This window comes from Festucalex cinctus, chromosome 14 (genome assembly GCF_051991245.1).
Source record: "Festucalex cinctus isolate MCC-2025b chromosome 14, RoL_Fcin_1.0, whole genome shotgun sequence".
NCBI lineage: Eukaryota > Metazoa > Chordata > Actinopteri > Syngnathiformes > Syngnathidae > Festucalex > Festucalex cinctus.
Genome location: NC_135424.1, coordinates 16,225,423 through 16,247,379, shown reverse-complemented (window position 1 = coordinate 16,247,379; position 21,957 = coordinate 16,225,423). Strand labels below are relative to the sequence as shown.

At 38.7% G+C, this 21,957-nt stretch overlaps 1 protein-coding gene across 7 annotated transcripts in view; it reads left to right on the top strand.

Moving 5' to 3' along the window:
- The window catches only part of pde10a (phosphodiesterase 10A), a 60,105-nt gene that overhangs the window by 9,896 nt on the left and 28,252 nt on the right, over positions 1-21,957 (top strand). For 2 of the 7 annotated variants that reach the window (XM_077494968.1, XM_077494967.1), the window contains exon 1: positions 9,795-10,144. The exons of the other annotated variants lie outside the window; for them this stretch is intronic. In XM_077494968.1, the coding sequence (XP_077351094.1) occupies positions 10,081-10,144 (64 nt within the window). In that variant the 5' untranslated portion in view covers positions 9,795-10,080. Of the gene's footprint in view, positions 1-9,794; positions 10,145-21,957 lie in introns of those variants that run through there. 7 annotated transcript variants of the gene reach the window in all.

Here is a 21,957-nt window from a genome sequence, read left to right as displayed (position 1 = left end):
ATATCCAAATACAAATGAGAAAAATCCTCTTGACATTAGTGCATTTCGACAGACCAAATGCTTCACTTTAGCTTACTTCCAGCGGAATAAAAGACACGACGCTGATGTAATTGAATGGTCATTAAAAGGTGTAATGTGTGTGCGTGTAATGCACATAAATTCCATCCTCCATCATGTGTGCATGCGTGCGACACAGTGAGCCGGGCATAATTAGTGGCAGCTCTGTGACGTCGACGACGTGAGGCCCGAATGTCTGCTGTGAGTGGCGGCAACAGCATCTCCTGCTCCAGCCCGCCTGCCCCCGTCTCTGACTTCATTTCCTCTCGTGCTGACGCAGATACACCCCCACCCCCCGCCCCTACGCCCAACTTACACACACAACCTAGCCTCCCCCACCTCCAGCATCCATCTCCCATCATGTTTTTTTTCGTACTCCGTTAAACATCTTTTTCTCTCTCTCTTTTTTTTTTTTTTTTAATTCATATGCTTAAGCCTTGCACTGCAGTGCTCCACATACCTGTGTGATATATTTTGTCTTCACAAGCTTTGAGTCATGCTTTCAAATTGCAAACACGTTCTCTCTCATTTCTAATTGTGTTGGTTATCTAAAAAGAAGTGTAATACTTCACAAGCATATTTAAACTCTTCAGGATTTAAGAAAGCTATGTACTCAGAATGATACTCAAGTTAGAGTAAAGCAGACCCAAACCGGAGATAAATGATGGGTCCCAATTTATTTCATGCAGGATCCAACGTATCCCATAATGCCTCATGATGCAGAGAACAGTGTTTAAGAGAGGATGTATGACCCCACGGCAAAGTTAGCCACTCTGATCCTCCTCAGGTAGCCATAAAAGGCAACCCTTCACTTGATCAGACTTTCCTCTTGACGAGTCCGCGCTGCCTGCACCTTTGCTGCAAGTCATATTAATTCAATCAGGGATGGGCAACTTAAAGTGTACCTCTGGTGCCCCATTTCGAGGTATTGATAGGGAAATGGAGCAATATTGTAAAATTTGGTGTTGATATAATTCTGCTGGTTAATTTCAGTGTCCGTCGCCATATTGGGGCGGATGTGACGTCACCACTTTGATAGGCCGTCAATCGCACCCACTATTGAGTGATACGCCTGATCACTTCCATATGGATGTAAATCAATCATCTAGACTCAAATATTTAACTGTATTTATGATTGTTTATTTAAATGGAACGGATATAACCTGACCCGAGAGATTTGCATACGGCGCGAGATGACTTACTGTACTTGCGCGTACAGCACCTCGTCTGTCATGTCTCATTTCTCAGCAAACGGGAGTTGTCGGTAATGAATTGACAGACCTTCCGTCAGTATTGATTAAAGATCCACTATGTTAACCCAACAACAAAGGGTGTGAAACAAACATTTTGTTTCTAGTGCAAAGGGATCTCCTGCATAAAAATTGACATTCAAAGACGGCACAAAATTGCTGAACAAGAAACCGACATTAAGCGCAAGAATTTATTTTACTCATAAAAATCAACTCACTCAAAGTTTGAATAGTATTGATGTACAATATACAACCTGCATATCATTCCAAATCCGCAAGAATTTTTAGGCCTGCTCATGTTGTAATAAATGACAGTCCAGTGTAAGTGCAACCAAGAATGCCATCTGGTGGTGATTGGTGATATTACAACTTAAAACTTCAGTCGACCCCTTGCATATTCCCAGTGCGGCACCCGCAGGTTTGCATATTTGTGGATTCCTGCCCTATATTGTTTTTCATATTTTGTACCAACCCCCATTATTTCAACCCGTTTCTCATGGAAAGCATATATTGAATGTTTTTCAGTGTTTTTAGAAGATTTTGTTTTTTGAGGTGTGTAAAATAAAAAAAAATAAAAACGTTAGATGCATCGTGTACTGTAATCAGTGTAATACCCACAATCAGAATGTCAAGCATGCAGTATTATAATCTCAAACAATGAAATACAGTTTTGCCTCATTACTTGGGTTGTGGATTCACTCGATTGGAAAACTTCAACGCAGTTATTATGTAGACATTTTTTTTCTTCGTCATCCTCATGCACTGCCAGGGTGCAGAGCGCGCATCCTCTCACAATTTATACATTATATATATTAAATGTACATATATAGATTTTAATTTATACATACATTTGTCATAAATTTATTAATTATCGCAAAAAGTGAAGGAACACTGTATTCTTGTATGTTCAAAGTTCTTCAAAATGTCTCTTTCAAAATTAAGATAATTCGTAAAATAACATCATGCAATATTCTAAACATTTATTTAATATATATGTATATATTTTATTAGCACTGAAAACATGCAAAGTCTACTAAGAAAGGCCACCGCCCTGATTTGAACACCAAACTTGAGAACTGTGAGGCGGATGCGCCACATCCACTGTTGCTGCCTTATTTTCTAATACAAGTAGTAAAATGTTTGGTTTCATAGCAGAAACCAAATCATCTGCATTATTATCCTTCTCACAAACACTCACTGTTTCCTTCATATTTGACATTCCCAGGCAAAATTATGGTACTTTTGTGTCCATTTCATCATATTTTAGTAAGTTAAAAAAAAATAAAAAATAAAAAGATTTTAGCATACCACAAAGACCAGTAGAGCCAAGCAATGACTGTTACATAATGTCAGATATACTCTAGATGACAGGAGAGAGAAGTGCAAGATGAACGCCTCTCAAATCCTAATGGCGACTTTGCAGCAAAATCCAAACAAAGCTGTCGAGACCGTCAAATTATAAACAAAGATGTCATCTTTTCTCCGGGGCCTGCGCGTCTCCTTTGGGTGTGTTCATTTACGCCAGGCCGACAGTCACTCTTACAAGGGGCAGCTACTTTATAATGATGTGCTGTGATGTGTATTCCCATTAACCTAAATTATGTACTTATCTCACATTTTCTCCTAATGGATCACGGTGCACGGTGACGTCCATTGACGTCACGGTGAGATGATCCGCAATGCAGTCGCATGCAAATGTGTCCACGCCGGGCTTTGTAGAAATGGGGCTCTTCTTCTACTTCTTCTTCTTCTTCTTAAAGGGCCGAGCGTAAGAGTGATCCGCCGCTTGGTTGTCGAGCTAGTTACGAGCCAAGCTGTGAAGATGTGCATAGCTCCCTCAGCCCCCCAGGGACCCTGTATTTTCATGGGCCTGCCTCTGACGTCAATGTGCCGGCTGTCCTGTGGATTGTCAGTACAGACTATTCAGTTGGGGGGGAGGGGACTGCAAGTCTCTGTGGTGTGTGCGTGTGCATGCGTGTGTATGTGATGTGTAAGAGTGCGCCTGTGTGCCTCTGTAAATGTGACCATGCACCTCTGTGTGTGTTTCTATGCTCGCATGTGATCTGTAAATGTTTCACTCACATCTCAGGCCTGTGGGTGAAAAAAGCAGCTCGATTTCCTTGAATCGGAAACGTACTTAAGGGGATGAGGTCGGTAATAAGGGGGTAGGGGGCAAATGTAAGTGTGTGAACAAGCGCTCGCGTCTGGGGATGCCGGGAGACAGAGGTTGCAGTCATCAGTAGGATGTTTGTTCGAAAACAGCCGAGAGGACAGAATGTTTCATCATGGCCGCCGACCACTTTAAGTCAGATGGTGACTGTAGGCACTACTCAATACATGTGACAGACGCACTGTGGCTAAATGATGATGTAACACGTAATACTGTATACCATTTAAATAACACACACAAATGCACTAACTTGCTTGAGAGCTGTGGATGAGAATGTCTTCACTAGGGGGTCAGAGAGTTGTGGCGTCCCTTGTGATCTCCCACATTTCCCTTTAGGTTATCCATGCAGAACCGTTTCGCATAAGCTTATAAACACCCAGTCACGAATACTGCAGGGTATATTTGAAAGTATTTGTTTTCTATTTTAATCCAATGAATAAGATACTTGAAAGCCTGAAAGAACTCGTCATCTGCATTTTTTAAATCGATATCCAACTTGTGAGTCACTGAGAGTTTAGTATAAAGTGAAGTGAATTGAAGAATACGATGCCGTGAAAAGTATTTTCCATCTTCTGAAAGTCTCTGTTATGTGCTGAGGTTAGATCCCCAAAAAAATAAGATTTTAACTATTTATTCACATCGAGAGGCATGGAACAAACTTGACTAGACGAGAAACAACGAGAGTTGCACAGAGGGACAGAGGTAATAATCCGACAAAAACACACAGACCGGCTTATAGAGACAATGAATCGATCTGACCACACCCAAGTCAGATTATAGTATATATTTTTTTTAATTAAAGACCCTTTAAAGGCAGTCTTTTTCATGAACATAAATATTACCTTCCTCCGATTTGCTGGTTACCTTCTCTGTCAGTACCTAAAACTCTCCGGACCATAGTACAGGGTAAACTGACCTCTGTGTTCAACTCATTCAGCTGGAAACTCGCTTCTCTTTGTCCGGTACCTTCAAAGGTGCAGATGTCTAAACAAAATAGACAGAATGTAGTCACGCTCATTAAACTGGAGGTTTTATTCCATCTTTCAGCTGCACACAGATGATAATGGCCCGTACACATATACTTGTGAGTCGATTTTTCTTCTGTCTTTTTGTCCCTCGTGCCCTTGTGCACTCCTCTTAACTGTCACACACCTTCTTATCCCGCTGAGGGTCAAACATTCGCGAAGGTAACGAATGTTGATTTCACGTCAGGGTTTATCAGGGTTCTTTCAAGGTCTCAACTTTTCTCAAAACATTCTCAGAACATTCTCCAACAGTCGAAATGTTTTTTTTTCTTGTCGCAAGGAAATTATGTACATAAAAGCTCGCCTTACGTTGGCAAAAACAACATGTGAATCATTCCCAAGACTTATCGGAGATTCTATGGACTGATGAGACAAAAGTTGAACTTTTTGGAAAGTGTGTGGCTCTTTAAGGTTAAGGTTAAAACCTCATTAAGGTTTTGGAGAGGCCAAATGATAGTCAGGGTTTGAATCTGATTGAAATGCGGTGGAATGAAAAGCTGTTCATGCTTGAAAACCATCCAGAGTTGCTGAAATAAAGCAATTGTGCACGTAAGAGTGGGCCAAATATCTCCATAGAGATGTGAAGGAATCATTGCGAGTTGTAGGAAACACTTGATATCAGTTGTTGCTGCTGTGAGGCGTAACCCAACCAATATGAAGATGATTTTTTTCCCTTGATAAATAAAATCACCATTCAAAAACTGTATTTAACTATACTTTGGTTATCTTTAGCTGATATTTATATTTGAAAAAAACTGGAATTTGAGAAGAGTTTAAAGATCTTTTCATGTCATGTTTACACTCACATTTTTCATCTTTACCTTCCACAAAATAAAGTAACAACATTATTGTGTTAATCCTTTAGATGTTCACTGTGCTGAAGTCAGTTTCATATTTAAACTCCTTATTTTGACTAATGGGGTGCAATTTTGTTGTACAATTTTAGGGCATTTAACTCTGGTATTTGGTAGGGCGAATATAATATGTAAGTCGCACTTAAATACAGAGGCAAAATATTCAAAACAACTGTCAATATGATGCTGTGAAGTTCTAAAAATAACTACCTCTGGCAATCAGAATCGAAACTGAGCATTACAGTGCTACCTTGACTGACGAGTTTTTCGAGTTACAAGACGATTTCTTGCTGTGAATTACAAGCAAACATTTGAGATACGAGCACTATAAGGTGGCAGCAAACTCAAGAACTAAATTTGCCCAATTGCACCTTTAATGAAATGGGAAAAAAAACTCACAAGTAAGTTGTTTGAACGTTCTTCTCTCCTCAGTGGAAGTGAAAAGCGAGCGACAGAATGCGTCACAGAGAATTCATTATGTTTCTACTGTACGTGACCTCTGAATGGACCAGCTGCTGGAGAGTGTAGGAATGCCAGTGATTGATAGCGCACACGCTGACGTAACTCGCCGCCGCTCCCACACCTTCCTTTCTGACTCTCGATATGATCAGAATGTAGCGCTGCGGCACACAGGGTTTATGCTGGATCATGTTGCCTGACCACTCTGGCGAGCTGCTGTAGTGCACTCAGCGCTTAATAAGTCAAGTGTGCATCTTTGAATGCTGGGCGTTCATTTTGGATGACAGGACCTGTTCACTGATGAAAAAAATTATTTATTTATTTTTTTGCATTGTTAAGACTTTCATTTATAAGTCCATCTTTTTTTTGTTGTCTTTTTGAATACCCTTCATTTGCATGAATGTGATCCACTAAATCAGGGCTCAGCAACTTTTACTGTCAAAAGAGCCATTTTAGAACAAATAAATGACATATATTTTGTTATTTATTTATCTTAGGCCACAAAACATGTGAACATTATGAAAGAGGAAAACTGTGTTAATGTTAGGTTAATGTACTGAGGGCACCATAGCAGAAAAATATGCTGCATCCAATACTTCTGTCTTCCGTTTTTTTTAATTTATGTATTTTTCATGTTTCATTTTTATACATTATTATACTTTTCTGCCTTTCTGTTAAATGTCTTATATTTTAGACAATTTGATGGACATATGGTAATTTCCTGCCACTTCTTCCTTTTTTTGGACATTTTCTGCCTTTTTTTTTTTTTTTACATTTCTTCTGTCATCTGTCTTTTTTGCTATAAATTATCTGCCATTTTTTGGGCAATTTTGTGGACATTTTATGGTAATTTTCCAGATTTCTTCTTGTTTTTGGACATTTTATAGCTACTTTTTGAATATCCCCCCCCACCCCCACCCCCCTTCCCCCTTCCTTTTCTTAAATCAATGTTCTGACTTTTTGGGGGGCAATTTTTCAGTAATTTGGGGGATTTCTTCTTTTTGACATTTTACAGTTACTTTTTTAAACATTTCTTTTCTGCCTTATTAAAAATACATTTTCTGACTGTTTGGGCAATTTCATGGACATTTTATGTTAATTATCTGCTATTCCTCTTCCTTTTTGGACTTTTTTATTTAATTAAAAAAAAAACTTTTTCATCTACTTTTTGGGTCTTTTATTTTATTATTTTTAAACATTTAATTATTCATTTAAAAAAAAAAAAAAAAACTAACCTGGAAATAGCCAGATTGATAATTGTGATTCACTCAAGGGAGTTCTTCACAATATCAGTCTGGGACTGCTCCACAGTAATTTGCTCGTGAAAGGCGGGACGATCTTTACAATACTTTGATCTGATTGGACGATGTGGCATCGTTTGTTTTTGACCAATCACGGAAATGGCTTAAAATGTTGTCTGCGGTCTCGTCTTTGGGGAAAAGCATGAACATCTTTGTATTGTTTCGAACTGAACCCACCGAAGTCACGTAGTCAGAGTCCTTTTATTTCCTGCTTGCCAACATTCACCTCCGGTGACTCAACACACTTCCTAGTCGACACTGACATCTAGGGGCAGTTAATGGAAACAACATATATCGATACAATCTTTACCAGATAAAAATGCACAAAGCGCCTCTTGCTATTCAACATTCAACAAGGAAACGGTTCGTAATTCTGCAAGAATTAACTGCAGCGTCCATTTGTCGTCTATGTCAGGTTTGTTTGTTTCGGCCGGCGTCAGTGCTTCCTGGTTTCGTCACAGCTTCATGTCCCGCCCTAAACAACGCCTGATTAGTCCGACCTAAAAACGGTTGCGTACAGATCCATGGGAGCAGTACGACATGAGACTTGGGAGTTGTGCAAGCCAGGCGAATGTTTTTCACATCACACAAGAGAACTTTACATGGAATCTCTTGGTAGATAAGAGACAAATAATAAGACCTTGATATATCGAATATTTAGACTAATGCTCCATGCACTGTCACGCCATCAAGTGAATGTCTCACACAACAGCTGGCTTTCCACTGCAGCTTGTTCCCAATACCAATTTAGGACCATACTGTTCGGGCATGCATTGACAGGGTATATCAGATCTGTCCATTTATGCACCAGCCCACTGGCAGTTCTATTCAAACAGACTGATTGTAATCTAGAGATATGTGATACCATGCAAATCCACCACCCCCTCCCTCTTTTTACCCAGCCTCAATGCATATTTGAAGTGTGTCTCCTGGGAGAAAAAAATAAAAATCTGAACACTGTTGATTTTCCGAATAATATTTAAAAGGTCCTTTTCCAATAATCGCCAGAAAGACAGACAGTTGCTGGCACATGTGTGTAGTTTCTTTGCATCACGCTAATGGTCTGGCATGCTATCATGTTGTTAGCTTTATTCATTTCTGTGCGAGTGCATGGCTTATTTTGATTTTCAGTTTACAGAATCTTTACCATTTTTAGTCATTAGTCTGCGGGTCCTTTCATTGCAATTTGGTCATTTTGGTGATACTTGTCGTTGTCTAGCGCAAAGCATATGCATTCAGAAGGTGCATCAATAGAATAGAATAGAATAGAATAGAATAGAATAGAATAGAATAGAATATCATTGCACAAAGTACAATGAAATTGAAATATGCAGTTGCACACAAGGTGCCAGCAATTAAAAACATAAAAAAACTAATAAATCAGGTAATTAAAAAAAAGAATATAAAATTTTAAAAATAAATATATGACACAAACACAGGACTTATGGTGAAATTAATTACACCGTGTTTGTTGCAGTTAGCCAGTCAACTCTAATATTTCGAACATAGGCTATTAACTCATTTGCTCCCAATAACGTGTAAATACGTTTTTTTTGTTTTAGGTGTCCCAAAGACGTATTTATACGTTTGTTTGGTTTTTTCTTTTATGCTAGAGCATACAGGCTTTGATGCAGCCTCTCAACTGCAAAGAACGGTTGCAGAAATGGTAGTTTTTACACAAACGGCCAGCAGGTGGCAGCAGAGCAAAGGATATCAACCAGGGCCATCTAGAGAAAAAGCTAAATTACTTACAATTTTAAATATATTTGTGAAAACTGATGAAACTTAGCTATCTTCTAATGCTAATTGCTGCAAAATGGAAACAGATAGAAACATACTTTTTTCCTGATGAAAGAAGAGAATTTAATCTCTCTTTTGATAGGTTTCATGCTTTTATAGCTATAGAACACAATATTCTGTGGGCCTTGCAAAATCAGTCAAAATCCAGTAAAACAGCCGGGAGCGAACGGGATTGCTTCTGTGAAAATGGCTGGGAGTGAATGAGTTAATAATAATAATCAAATATTGAATAATAATAAGTTAACCCGATTTACATCTTTACAAAGAACATAACTCACTGCACTGGGAGCTGTATCCATTAATCAATTTTCTATGATTGTGTCCTCATTAGGGTTGCGGATGAGCTGAAATTGCTGAATCATAACCTAGCTAACATTGGCTGAGCGGTTTTGAACCCGGATTGGGCAATTGAAATGCTGGAGGGGGGTGGGGGGGCACAGTTTTTCATCCGCACTATGGGCCATGCACATAGGACTACACACTTCCTGTTTTATATGGTATGATAAAATGATTTAAAATTATGAAATATGTGAATATGTCTGGGTTTTTTTTTTTGCAGAACCATATACAGAACAGCATCTTAATACATTTTAAAGCTTAAATATAGGCTATAAGATTAGCTATATTAAAGCAACCAAAAAAACTGCTTCATCAGTAAACCTCAACAACTATATTGCCCTCAAAGAAGCCAAGAAAGGCGCATGTCTCGTTTTATTGTGAAACCAAATCATCGGAAAACGTTTGCTCACGGCCGACTTCACACCATGCATGCACGCTCTTTCTCGCTTCCCCTCTCCGCGTGCGCGCGCGTGTGCGAGCGCGTATGCGTGCGTGTGCGCGTATTTGACTGCGCTCGCTTCCTCCGCCTTCGCCTCTGCTCGCCCAGTCTTCTGCTGCACATCCACGGCGGAGCTACACGCCGAGGAGGCGGACGGACTGGAGCTACACCTCGGCCAGCGGTGCTGGGTGGAGGTGCGGTAGCGGCGGTGGTGGGGGGGCAGCACACGACCCTTGCGCCCTTCCCAAAATTGAGGACACATCTTGTCCTGGAGTAGTTTCTTTTTTTCTTCTTTTTTTTTTTTAAATTATCATATTTTTATTGTTGTTTGGGTTTAGCGCACTTTTCTCCGCGGCTCCTCTCTCAGTTTGCGCACACTGTCCGACATGGAAGATGGTCCGTCTTCGACAAGCTGTTTCAGAAGGTTAACGGACTGCTTCCTTGGGGCAAGTAGGTACACTTTTATTTTTAAGATATAGTCAATTAGAAAGACCCAAGCCTTGGAGCGTTGCGCGCAGCAACAGTTCCGTGTGAACGCATCGACATTTTGACGTCTTGTCTCCTCATGTGAGCCCACTTTAGTTTATGAATGACATATTGATGGCTCCTCCACGGGTGGGGACCTTAAAGCAGTCTGATTCGCTGCTTGTGTAGCGTGTGCGGTCCGGTTTAATAAAACATGTTGGTTGTGAGTCACGCTGAGGACATGAAGCAATATGAACCAACCAAGAAATGATAATATAATTATGTATTATTTAAATATTAGTTTCAATCACTTTCTGCACATTTATTAATTACCACATTTCATATACAGTATTTTTATTGTAAGAAATGTGGCTTCTAAATTCAGAGCCGGCCCATAATAATAATTATTAAACATTCATCTACTATAAAGTTATTGAAGAACTGTTACACTATAGCCTATATATAAAATATATAATGAAAAATAATGTAACAAAATGTCAAGCAAATAAATAAATAATGATGTACAGTTACTGAAAATAGGGGACCATAATCAGTTATTATCATTCTTAAATGTAAAAACACAAATGCTTTAGTTAAAACAAACTATACCTTAATCTAAACATTTAACTTTTTCGTTATTTCCTCATTACTCTTGACTGTTGATTGTTCTTGAGTTGTCACAGAACCACAAGCAGGTGTTTTGTTTGCTCTGTATAAAGTCACATAACCTCACCAAATAAACTAACTAGGAATGTGTGATTTAACCACCCCAGAATGTAGCATGAAAACAATTTCCTAAAGTAGTGCCACTTATTATCTTGTGTAACTCTTTCAGGCCCCCCTCAGATGCACTCGCATGTGAGCTTCTCAAAATCGAGACCAATGTGTTTCTTCTCCTATTTTGTATGTGCCACTCGGCTGTACAGTCTACCACAAGGATAACGTGATCGTGTTTGATAGTATTTGCGATTAGCTAACACGCATTCTATCACGCCATTTGAGATATTCCGTCAGTGAGTCCGGTGACATTTAGGGAATCTGCATTTCTTGGAAGGTGAGTGATGTCAAAGCACACATACTAAAAAAATACTGTTTGTGTATTTAGTACAAGTATAAAGTCTGTTTTGTTTTTTTGTTTTTTTGTTTTTGTTTTTTTTTTGCATGAGCTGAGTTTCAGAAGCTATACACACAATATGCAAAACTTAATCAGGTTATTGTGTGTCCAAATATAATATAGTCAGTCTTTTTTTTTTTCTTTTTTTTTAATGTTTCAGCCAGGAATAATGTCTAATGTGAAGAGGTGACATTTTCAAGTATTCATCTGTATTATAAAATTACTATTTCTGAATGATAATGATTTAGACTGCCCCGCATTACTTTTGACTTTTTAAAGTACGGTGTGTCAGTAACAGAACATTGCCCTTTAAGAAGACAACAGTGGATAAAGAAATTACACCCTCTTCCATTTAGAAACCTAGTGTGACATCAAAACCAATCATTGGTTCTGGGAATTGCGACTGGTCAGGCCCCAAAGCAGACAAAAGCGTAGAAGGGAGTATTTCTAAGTCTTTATTATATTAAAGTTCAAACAAAAAGTTTCTACACGCAAGTGGGTTTGGTATGTTGGTAAAAAAAACAAAAAAAAAAAACAGTAGTAAATCTACTGAGAAAGCGAAAAATAGAAAATTAAAATAATAAATAAAAAAGGATTAGTCTCAGTAGGAAAAAGTAGTTTGCAAGCTACAAAAGAAAAGACAAATAAAGTTCTTCTGATAAGTTGGGAGGACATGCCATCAAATTAGCCAGCAAGAAATCTCTATTCCTAATCCTCTGTCTCTACAGAGGATTACCAGGAAAACACCAGAATTTACTAGGAAGAAAAAGAGCATCCAAAAAAAATAAAAAATAAATAAATTGTGATCAGAATCCAACATGGGAGTGAAACAGAATGAACTGCGCCAACTAGCGGAAGCATAAAAACAAAAACACATTTTGTTTTATTTACCGCCACCTCTTTATCGGTCTTCTTTGATTGGCTACATTCCGTTGACGTCACAGTCAATGCCATACACTTCTACTATGAGGTTATATTATGGGATGCACTGGGAATTAATGCAACACCACAGTTTATTTTGGAGCAACTGATGATGTTTACTATTGTTTGTCCCCTCTGAAACGCTCCTTGATGCGAGCGTGTCCGGCTAATGACTCGAGTGTGTTGACGTCACTGCTTGCTCATTTCATTCTAAACCTGGCAAGCCTGACACGCAGTTACAGTACTATACTGCCAGTTGTTTGTAGTGGCTTGTATGGCTGTTTTGTTGGACTGCCGTGTTCATTTAAGGTCAACCCTAATGTGATCTCGCAGGCATTTTTTTTTTCAACCCAATTGGTTTTTCAACAAATTGCTTAACTGGATGAAGAACGCTGAACATTGTCAAGCAGGAAGTGCTCACTCTGGACGTTTCCGGGCTGACTGCAGACCGTCTCGCTTTTACCAACATCTTTTCCTGACACTTAGTGAAGATGTAAACATACTCGGCTTGGTCTTATAGAATGAAAATAAAAGCTGGAGTGAAATGTGAATGACTGATGATTCCTTTGCATGGTAAATATTTTGCCAACATTGACGTAAATGTGTTGTTTTAGTTGTTGTTTTTTTCCCAAAAATTATAACACACTTCAAATATCATATTTCTTGTCTTGTGACAATACTGTATAGCCTAGGGGTGTGAATTGCCTAGTACCTGACGATTCGATTCGTATCACGATTCACAGGTCACGATTCGATTCGATACCGATTAATCCCGATACGAATGGTCACGATTCGATACCGATTAATCCCGATACGAATTTATAAGTCGATTGTTGCGATTTTTTTTCATTCATATTTAGAAAAAGTGTAAGATTTATATGAAAATGTATTATTTATTTATCTGAAATTTCAGTCTTATAGAGGTTGTAATCTGTTTCATGTTTGAACAGCATTAAAATAAAAATATTAAGGCTTAATGTGCCGTTCATATAACATTCTTCCATGCTCAAGGTGTGAATCCTAAAAAAAAAAAAAAAAAAAAAAAAAAATCGATTCTGCCGATTATTGAATCGATTCGAGAATCGCGCGATGTAGTATCGCGATATATCGCCGAATCAATTTTTTTTAACACCCCTAGTATAGCCACATACTGCTGGATCCATGATGAACAAGTTTATAGCTAGGGTGTTGTGATAAAGCAAGCGTTTTTTCATTCCAGAAGCAGAAAGCAGAGGCAACATAAAGCAAGTGTTCGTAAAGACAACAAAAGTGATTATTAATTTTTATTTTGATTTCCACATGTTGACATACACTAACCGGTATTCTGGCTGAGAAATCTACAGTTTTTGAGACTTTATTGAACCTAGTCTCACTATGTTGAGTTTTTCAGATTGCAATTTGGGTCCTGGACCTTGTTAGGTTTGGAAATGACTTGCAAGTCAGAAACAGGAAAAGGAAATCAAAGGATATGGATTTTTGTTGTGTTTGAAAATGGTTCCCAAGCTTTTCAATTCCTTTCACTTTTGTCTGCAAGTTGAACACAAGAGGTCTGCAATCGAGTATGTGCCGCTTGTCTGTGTATCCGCCACAACTCAATGCAGCTCTGCTTACCTTTGGCTTTGACATGGAAGTGTTTCAGATGTGTAGTGTGGCCATCACTTGAAAGTGGAGGATTATTATTATTATTTTGTTTTTATCAGCCTAAATGTCCAAGAAACATTAGTGAAATTCAGAATGGTTCGCTCACTGACATATCCTCCTGACTACCAGGAAAAAAAAAAAAAGTCCAATCATGTTTATTTTGATATTCCCCCATCTTTGTGAAGTAACTGGAATACTGCAAAATACATTTTAAAAAAAAAAAAAAAAAATATATATATATATATATATATATATTTTTTTTTTAAGCTATGATGTGTCCACTACAGAGGACATTTTTAAAAACTTAAATGGTAGGCTCAAATACAGTTAAAATAATTCAAACAATACTTTAATGTGTTCTTAAGAGTCTTATAGAACACATGCTAACAACATTTAAAGCCTAAATTTATTCAATAAAAAGTGTGAAACACTTACTTGTCCTCTTCCCTAAAACGTGCTTGCACTGAGGGAAGCCATTTTCTTTTATGATGCAATCAAAGGTAGCAAAGCCCCACCCCTAAACATTTGGTATCATTGGAAAGCTCTGAATGTCCTCTATTGAGCACAAAAGTTGATTCAATCGTATGCACTGGGTGGGAGATATTCAGGTTTAAAAAGGTCCACTACAGAGGACAAATTTGAATTGCTGGCAATCAGGAGGATATTTTGAGAAATATACCACATAACATTTTCAGAGGTTTATAAAAAAGGACAATAGCATCTTTGTCATCCCTACTGTAGCCCTGGATCAACTACATTGTGGTGTGGCATTCTTTAATACTGTATTTGTTGGACCAGCTTATCCAACATGTGTTGTTTCAAAAAATATTGCTGTACAATGTAAGGCCTGTATTCCCAAATGATATCAGTCTTTTGTTTTTATTCGGAACAGAAAGACAAGTCATTTTAGTTGAGTAGACGAGTAAAATACACATACTTTACATTTGACAGCGACTAAATTAATGGTTCCCTCTGATGTTTTTGTATTCGCCGCAGTGACTTGGATGTTGTTTAATTTAACACCTTAAGGGGGAGCCCTGGAACAAGACCTTTTCTGTTGCTTTAAATACATCAAGTTGAAGCCAAAGAAAATAAGCCTGAGATGCGGTTTCAAACCTTTTATGTCAAAATCTGCGCAGAACTGGATCAGCGCCAGGGCACAGTGCGTGATATTAGTGACAAAACAGATGACATTCTTCTCAAGGCATCCTCCATCCATTGACCTCGCTGTCAGCCGGTCAAAATTTTGCTATCTGAGGGGATGGGAAAAGGCCAAAGACGGATAGATTCCCGTCCAACTTGTCCTCATGTTGGAGCTCATCGAAAAACGTGATCCAGGAGAAGACACAGGATCTGAGTTCTGTGGTTCTCATTAGCAGCTTCCCATCAGTTCAACATCAGTCCAGATGTGCGGTGACGAACGCGACCCCGTCGTTGATGGGGCTCTGGGAAGCAGTGGAGGTAGTGGGAGGGGAGGTTGTGGTATCGCAGCATTTACGTCAAACCGGTGGTTGGGACAAGATGCTGACTCTCAGGAGTCATGATTGGTGCCATCCTCACACAATTATGTAAATATAGTGGTTCACTTTCATGCAGGTGGCGCAGGCTCAATTCTAGCTCAGCGTCACGTTCGCAATCGTGCATGTTTGACAGCCGATCAGTCCTGGATGGAATCCACTGTCACTTGAGTTTGACTCAACTTTTCCTACAACCTTGAACAGGATAAGCGGTATAGAACATGGATAGATTGCAGAGCAATCACAGAGTTGAAAGGTGATGATCCATTTGATGTGCCTGTGGTGTGTCATTACTTGAAAGATGTCTTATCTACAGCTCAGCTTGCCATTTATAGCCCCCACCCGCCTTTAAGTGTAAATGACCTGGGCCAAAGAAGTGGAAATAATGCAAATTACCTTTCCATGGAGATCCTCTCTCTCTCTCTCTCTCTCTCTCTCTCTCTCTCTCACACTCTCTGAGATGTTAGCATGCGTGTGCAGCAAGGTAGTACAGTGAAGTTAAAGAAAAAAAAAATACAGCTACAAATGTTCATGAAATAAAAACTTAAATGCTTTTTTAAAAAAAACTAAAATTAACTGATAATACATTTTATGCTTATAAAACTATAAATGACTGGAGTTATCGCAAAAATGTCCTTTTTAATTTTTGTCAATACATAAGACACGTGAGCATTCAGGGTTCATTTTAAATGTATTTATTTTGGTGTAACTATTCAGCTTTACAGAAGAAGGAAGAGCGAACATTTTTTGGGAATTGTAATTTACTGCACAATACGTTATGCTTTATTTTTTATTTTTTTAATCTTGCACTCAACAAATACTCCATATATGAAAATAAATAAATGAAACTAATAATGTCTACAACTAATAAAAATTCAACTGAAGCATTAAAATAAACTAGTGATACTCAATACCACTTTTTTTTCCAGACCAATACAAATACAAGTACAGTACTCAACTCTTGAGTAGTCACCGATACTGTTGCCAAGTACGATACCACTAGTATTTTTGATACATAAAAAAAAAGACAGCCGATTTAAAAAAAAAAAAAAAAAGACCAACATATATATCCTAATATAGCATTCTTCCTTAAAATTGCATGAAATAAATGGCAATTTTCTATTCTTCTCATTTCTAGTTCCTGATCGTAAAACAAGAGGGCAACACTATTGGCCACCATCGCAAGTGCAGATACCTTGAAATAAGGTTGAGTAATGTCTCGATACCAATACCTGTTATCGGTACTCGCCGATTCCTATTAAAAACTAATCACAAGTAACAAACTTGCCAGAAATTTAAAAAACAAAAGTTAAAACAAAATAAAAACTAACTGTAATCAAAAATCCAAAATTATTGTTGTACTGGGTGCAGTCATGTTTCCACATGTGCATCTCTAATGGGGATCACAATTGTTCACGATACACGTAGGATGTATATTTGCTATTTCTCAACTAAATTATTTATCTTTTTAAAATAGTATTTCTTGATGGACTTTCACATTGAGCAATTAACGAAGGAGTTGTCATAGCAGAGGATGTCGTGTTTTCTTCTTTAGGCAGGAAACTAGTTTAGACTAGATCAACAGTGCCTCTGCTGGTTGCAGCAGGTAGTGCTTTAAGACGTTGTGTCCCAGCCCTAATCAAGAGGTGTGACGTTTATCCATTCAATCTGACACCTTTGAACTGACTCGTATTGATTTAGCAGTGGAGGTCAGGACACACTCTGCAAAGGAGTACATGAAGTATGTGTGTGCGCTCACCTGTATTTGCCCACACACACCTCCTCATCTCCTCCCAGCTTGATGAATAAATGAGGTGAAAAGCGGGAGAGCAGAATCCAAGCCTAATCACCGTCACTCTTGGTGCCCACTGAATGTCGGCGCTGGCCGCTGTGCTGCGCCCCTCTCACACGGTAGATAAGATAAGAAGCACATGCTCTTCAAACCTCCTGGCAAGGGAGTCCCAGACGGAGCTGCTGACGCACGCACCCTGCATCCAGCCAGCCACTCCCCACCCCTCACACATCCTCTCCCTTCCTGCCTCCGACTCCTGTCATGAAAAGTGAAAAGTAGTACCCTGGCAGCTTGCCCTTGACTCTGTGCCAGGCAGTGTAAGCTTCGGTACAAGTGGTCCTTTCCCCTTTTCACTCATTTTTCATGAGTGGAGCAGAGGAGAAACATGCTGCCCACTAAAGATCAGCTAGACTTATGACATGACCACTTGACATCATCTGACCGGAGCAATAAAGGCACAAGTTCACTTAACATGCTCCTGCTCACTCAGGTCATGACCATGTCACCAACACTCATATTTAAAAAAACAAAAACAAAAACAAAAAAATTTGCTACGTACATAAGGGTATTTTTACAATGGTATATATATACATATATATATATATATATATATATATATATATATATATATATATATATATATATATATATATATATATATATATATATATATATATATATATATATATATATATATATATATATATATATATACATGCTGGGCCCATGACCCAGAGGTTGATGGATCGGGCGGCACGGTGTCCGAGTGGTTAGCACGTCTGCCTCCCAGTTCTGAGGACTCGGGTTTGAGTCCAGGCTCCGGCCTTCCTGGGTGGAGTTTGCATGTTCTCCCCGTGCCTGCGTGGGTCTTCTCCGGGTACTCCGGTCTTTTCCCACATTCCAAAGACATGCATAGCAGGCTGATTGGGTGCTCTGAATTGTCCCTAGGTGTGCTTGTGAGTGTGGATGGTTGTTCGTCTCTGTGTGGCCTGCGATTGGCTGGCAACCAGTCCAGGGTGTCCCCTGCCTACTGCCCAGAGCCAGCTGAGATAGGCGCCAGCACCCCCTGCAACCCTTGTGAGGATTAAGCAGTCAAGAAAATGGATGGATATATATATATATATATATATATATATATATATATATATATATATATATATATATATATATATATATATATATATATATATATATATATATATATGTTTCTTTGGCATGCTATTAACATGTGGACAAAGATTTGGAAAGCGTATTGGTACGCCATTTCTCATGATCCATTGCATTGATTACATGGATTCTTATACTTACTGGTACTTTGTTCAACATTTCCTCCATTCTGCCACCTCATCGGTCAGGCATTATTGCTGGGCATGGTCCCACGCAAACCCCTCCTGTGCTGAGAAGCTTCCTGCACTGAAATCTCCACATAACCAAACACTTTCTACCGACAGCGGACTGGACTGAACTGAGAGTCAACAGCCTGAAAGTTTGTTTAGACGGCTGAGCAGGAACTGTTGTGTCGATGTGTTTTACTGAGTATTAGATCACTTGCCTTGTGAGTAATTTGATGTTTAGTCTTGCTAAATGGTTCCTGCCTGAAAACTGATCTTTCATGAGTAAACCATCACAATCACAGTTTTTCCCGCAGATTTGGTTCATCTTGTAGCTTGCCAGGAAATATCAGAGTGATTACCAATTTATGTATTTTAAACCTGCCAACATTTACAAGCTTATTTGTTTCACCTTCTTTACATCTACACCACATTCATAGCAGCTGTCTTTATCCTTTCAAAAGATGATCATTTTCTGAGTCAGCTTGAAGCTTTGCCAACTTGGTTTGTGATTGAGATTTCATTCCTTTACTCCTAATGAATCTAGCAGCCTTGCAACAGTAATAAAAACATAGAAAGTCAAATATGTTGCTCAAGAGTAGAGAACATTTCCATGCAATCCCAATCATTGTTCTACACAAAGGTTGTGGCTAGAAAAATAAGGCCTTGCTTCATAGTACTTTCTCTTTTTTTTTTTTTTTTTTTTCTTCCAGCAATTCTCTCAAGGAGACTCATATAAAAGAAATGTGGCGTCAAATAGACTCTAGGGCATTTTCTTCTTGTGTGAAAGTGTAACAGGTCAGATGTCATCAAGCAGTTCGACATTTTCCAGTCCTGATTGAGAAAACGGGGGTGGAAATACAACAGAAGTATGTTGGATTTATGAATAAATTACCCTGCAGATAGGTGGCTTGAGCTCGGCCTCTTTCAAATGCTTTAAAATCACTAAACTGTAGAATAGAAAGCCTGCAAAGTACTTAATGACAACACTTCCCCATGCAAGCAATTTACTTCCATATAGTCAGCCCTTAGATAATTGAATAAAAAGCCTCTAGACTTGGATTGTATCTGAAAAAAATCCACTGTTTTGCTCAAATTTGGCACACGTAATATTGACTGATTGAGAGACTTGTCATGCTTAATTTTGAAATGATCAGAGCAGCGATCCAGACAGACTGTGACTCGTTTGGCCTTCCCTCTCCCAGTGTCAGGGTGCGGTGTGTTGTCGTCCAGATAAGTATTATGTAACAATACCTCACTGCATGAACTCAGGCTTCAGCTTTTACACAGGAAGCACAAGTCTGAGTCAGGCACCGCATCTCTGCCAAATGGGCTCGACTCACCCGTGAACATGCAGCGCAACAAGCTGCTGACCACTAATTCATGACTCGAAAGGTACTGCTATTCAGTCAATATACTTTGTCACTCAAGTTTGGGTGCACGCTATAGTCATACAAGTCATACTTAAATGCCAGGGAAGAATCTGCTTCAAGATGTTTATGGTTTAATAGTGAACAGTTTGATATTGTGGCAACATTCCTTTATAATAATGAGGCACTATTTGTTATTAATAATCCTTCCTCTCTTTCCTCATTTTAATACTTCTCTCCTGGGCAGTTTTGAAAGCTGTTGATTGTTGCAATCAGGCCCATTTTTTTAAAAGGAAAGTGCCACTCAGACAAGACCCTTCATTTAATGGCTTTGACTGATACTAAGCGTTCAGTGTAGGCATGGTTGAGTATGTAACAATCAAATCAAAAGGACTGTCCGCAAGGTTGTTGTGTTTGTGCTGATAACGATAATGAGTGTAATGACTTATATAGTGAACACAAAATATAAACGCAACACTACGGTTTTTGTGCCCAATTTTCTCAAGTTGAACTTGAGGTCCAAGACTTTTTTCATGTTCACAAAAGGCACGCTTCTAAATGTTTCACCAGTCCATGACCTCCACATTAAGCATCTTCATTTCCACAATCATCTGAGAACAGCCACCCGGACAGCTGTCGCAACAATCGGTTTATTGCAGAAGCAAAATATGTGTGCATAAATGGTCAGAAACCATTTTAGGGAATCACATCTGTATTCTTAGGGCTCAATCTGACTGCAGTTTGTCGTTTTGAACGACCTAAGAGGGTAAATGCTCACATTTGATGGCGACTTTGGAGAGGTGTTCTCTTCATGGATGAATCCCAGTTTTCACTAAACAGGACAGTTGGCCATCGATGGAGTGAGCAATTTGGTGTTGTCAACGTTGTGTCAACATTTTAGATGCATACCATGACGAACGATATCCTGAGGCCCATTGTTGTGCCATCCATCCATTACCTTCACCTCATGTTGCAGCATAAAAATACATGGTCACATGTTGCAGAGATATGTACAAAATTCCTGGAAGCTGAAAACATCCTAATTCTTAAATAGCCAGCATACCCATCAGATATTGAGCATGTTTGGAATGCTCTGGATCAGCCTATATAAGGGCCTGCAGTCCCTGCCAATATCCAGCAACTTTGCACACCCATCGAAGATGACTGGGCCACAATTGACAACCTGGACAACTCTCTACAAAGTACATAATGCATGTGAAACAGTCAATTACAGTACAACACTTTGCTTTAGTTTGCCATCACACTGCTTGACCTGCACAATCCCCTCAAAAACACACCGTCACATTGAAGTAAACACTCTCTAGATTACCAATTTCACGGCCGAACGTCATCCAAAAGAAACATCCTGTTAACATTTGCTAAAAACCACAGAGCTTAGCTATTTTTTTAGGGAACTGAAACCATGTACTCGTCACCTCGTTTTAAAAGTGTCTTGTGTAAATAAAACGTTTTGCTCATGTGCACACATAACTTGTACATAACTTGCGCAGCTTCATCATAATCACTACCGCGCACCTTCTTTCAAATTGAACTGGGATTCTGACTTTTATTTCTGTTTTAAACAGACTTGTATAGATTGCTAAATGTTTCTCATAACCTATGTATGTATGTATGTATGTATGTATGTATGTATGTATGTATGTATGTATGTATGTATGTATGTATGTATGTATGTATGTATGTATGTATGTATGTATCTGTCTATCTATTTATCTATCTATCTATCTATCTATCTATCTATCTATCTATCTATCTATCTATCTATCTATCTATCTATCTATCTATCTATCTATCTATCTATCTATCATCTATCTGTAGACAGACAAATAGGTAGAGATAGCTAGCACTGTGTAGCTTGAGTTAGCGAGACAGAGGTATCTACGTCTGTCTGTCGATATCATAGATAGATAGATGGATAGATAGATAGATAGATAGATAGATAGATAGATAGATAGATAGATAGATAGATAGATAGATAGATAGATAGATAGATAGATAGATAGATAGATAGATAGATAGATAGATAGATAGATAGATAGATAGATATGTTCCCGTGTTGATAAAACCCAACAGAATCTTTGCTGATGCATG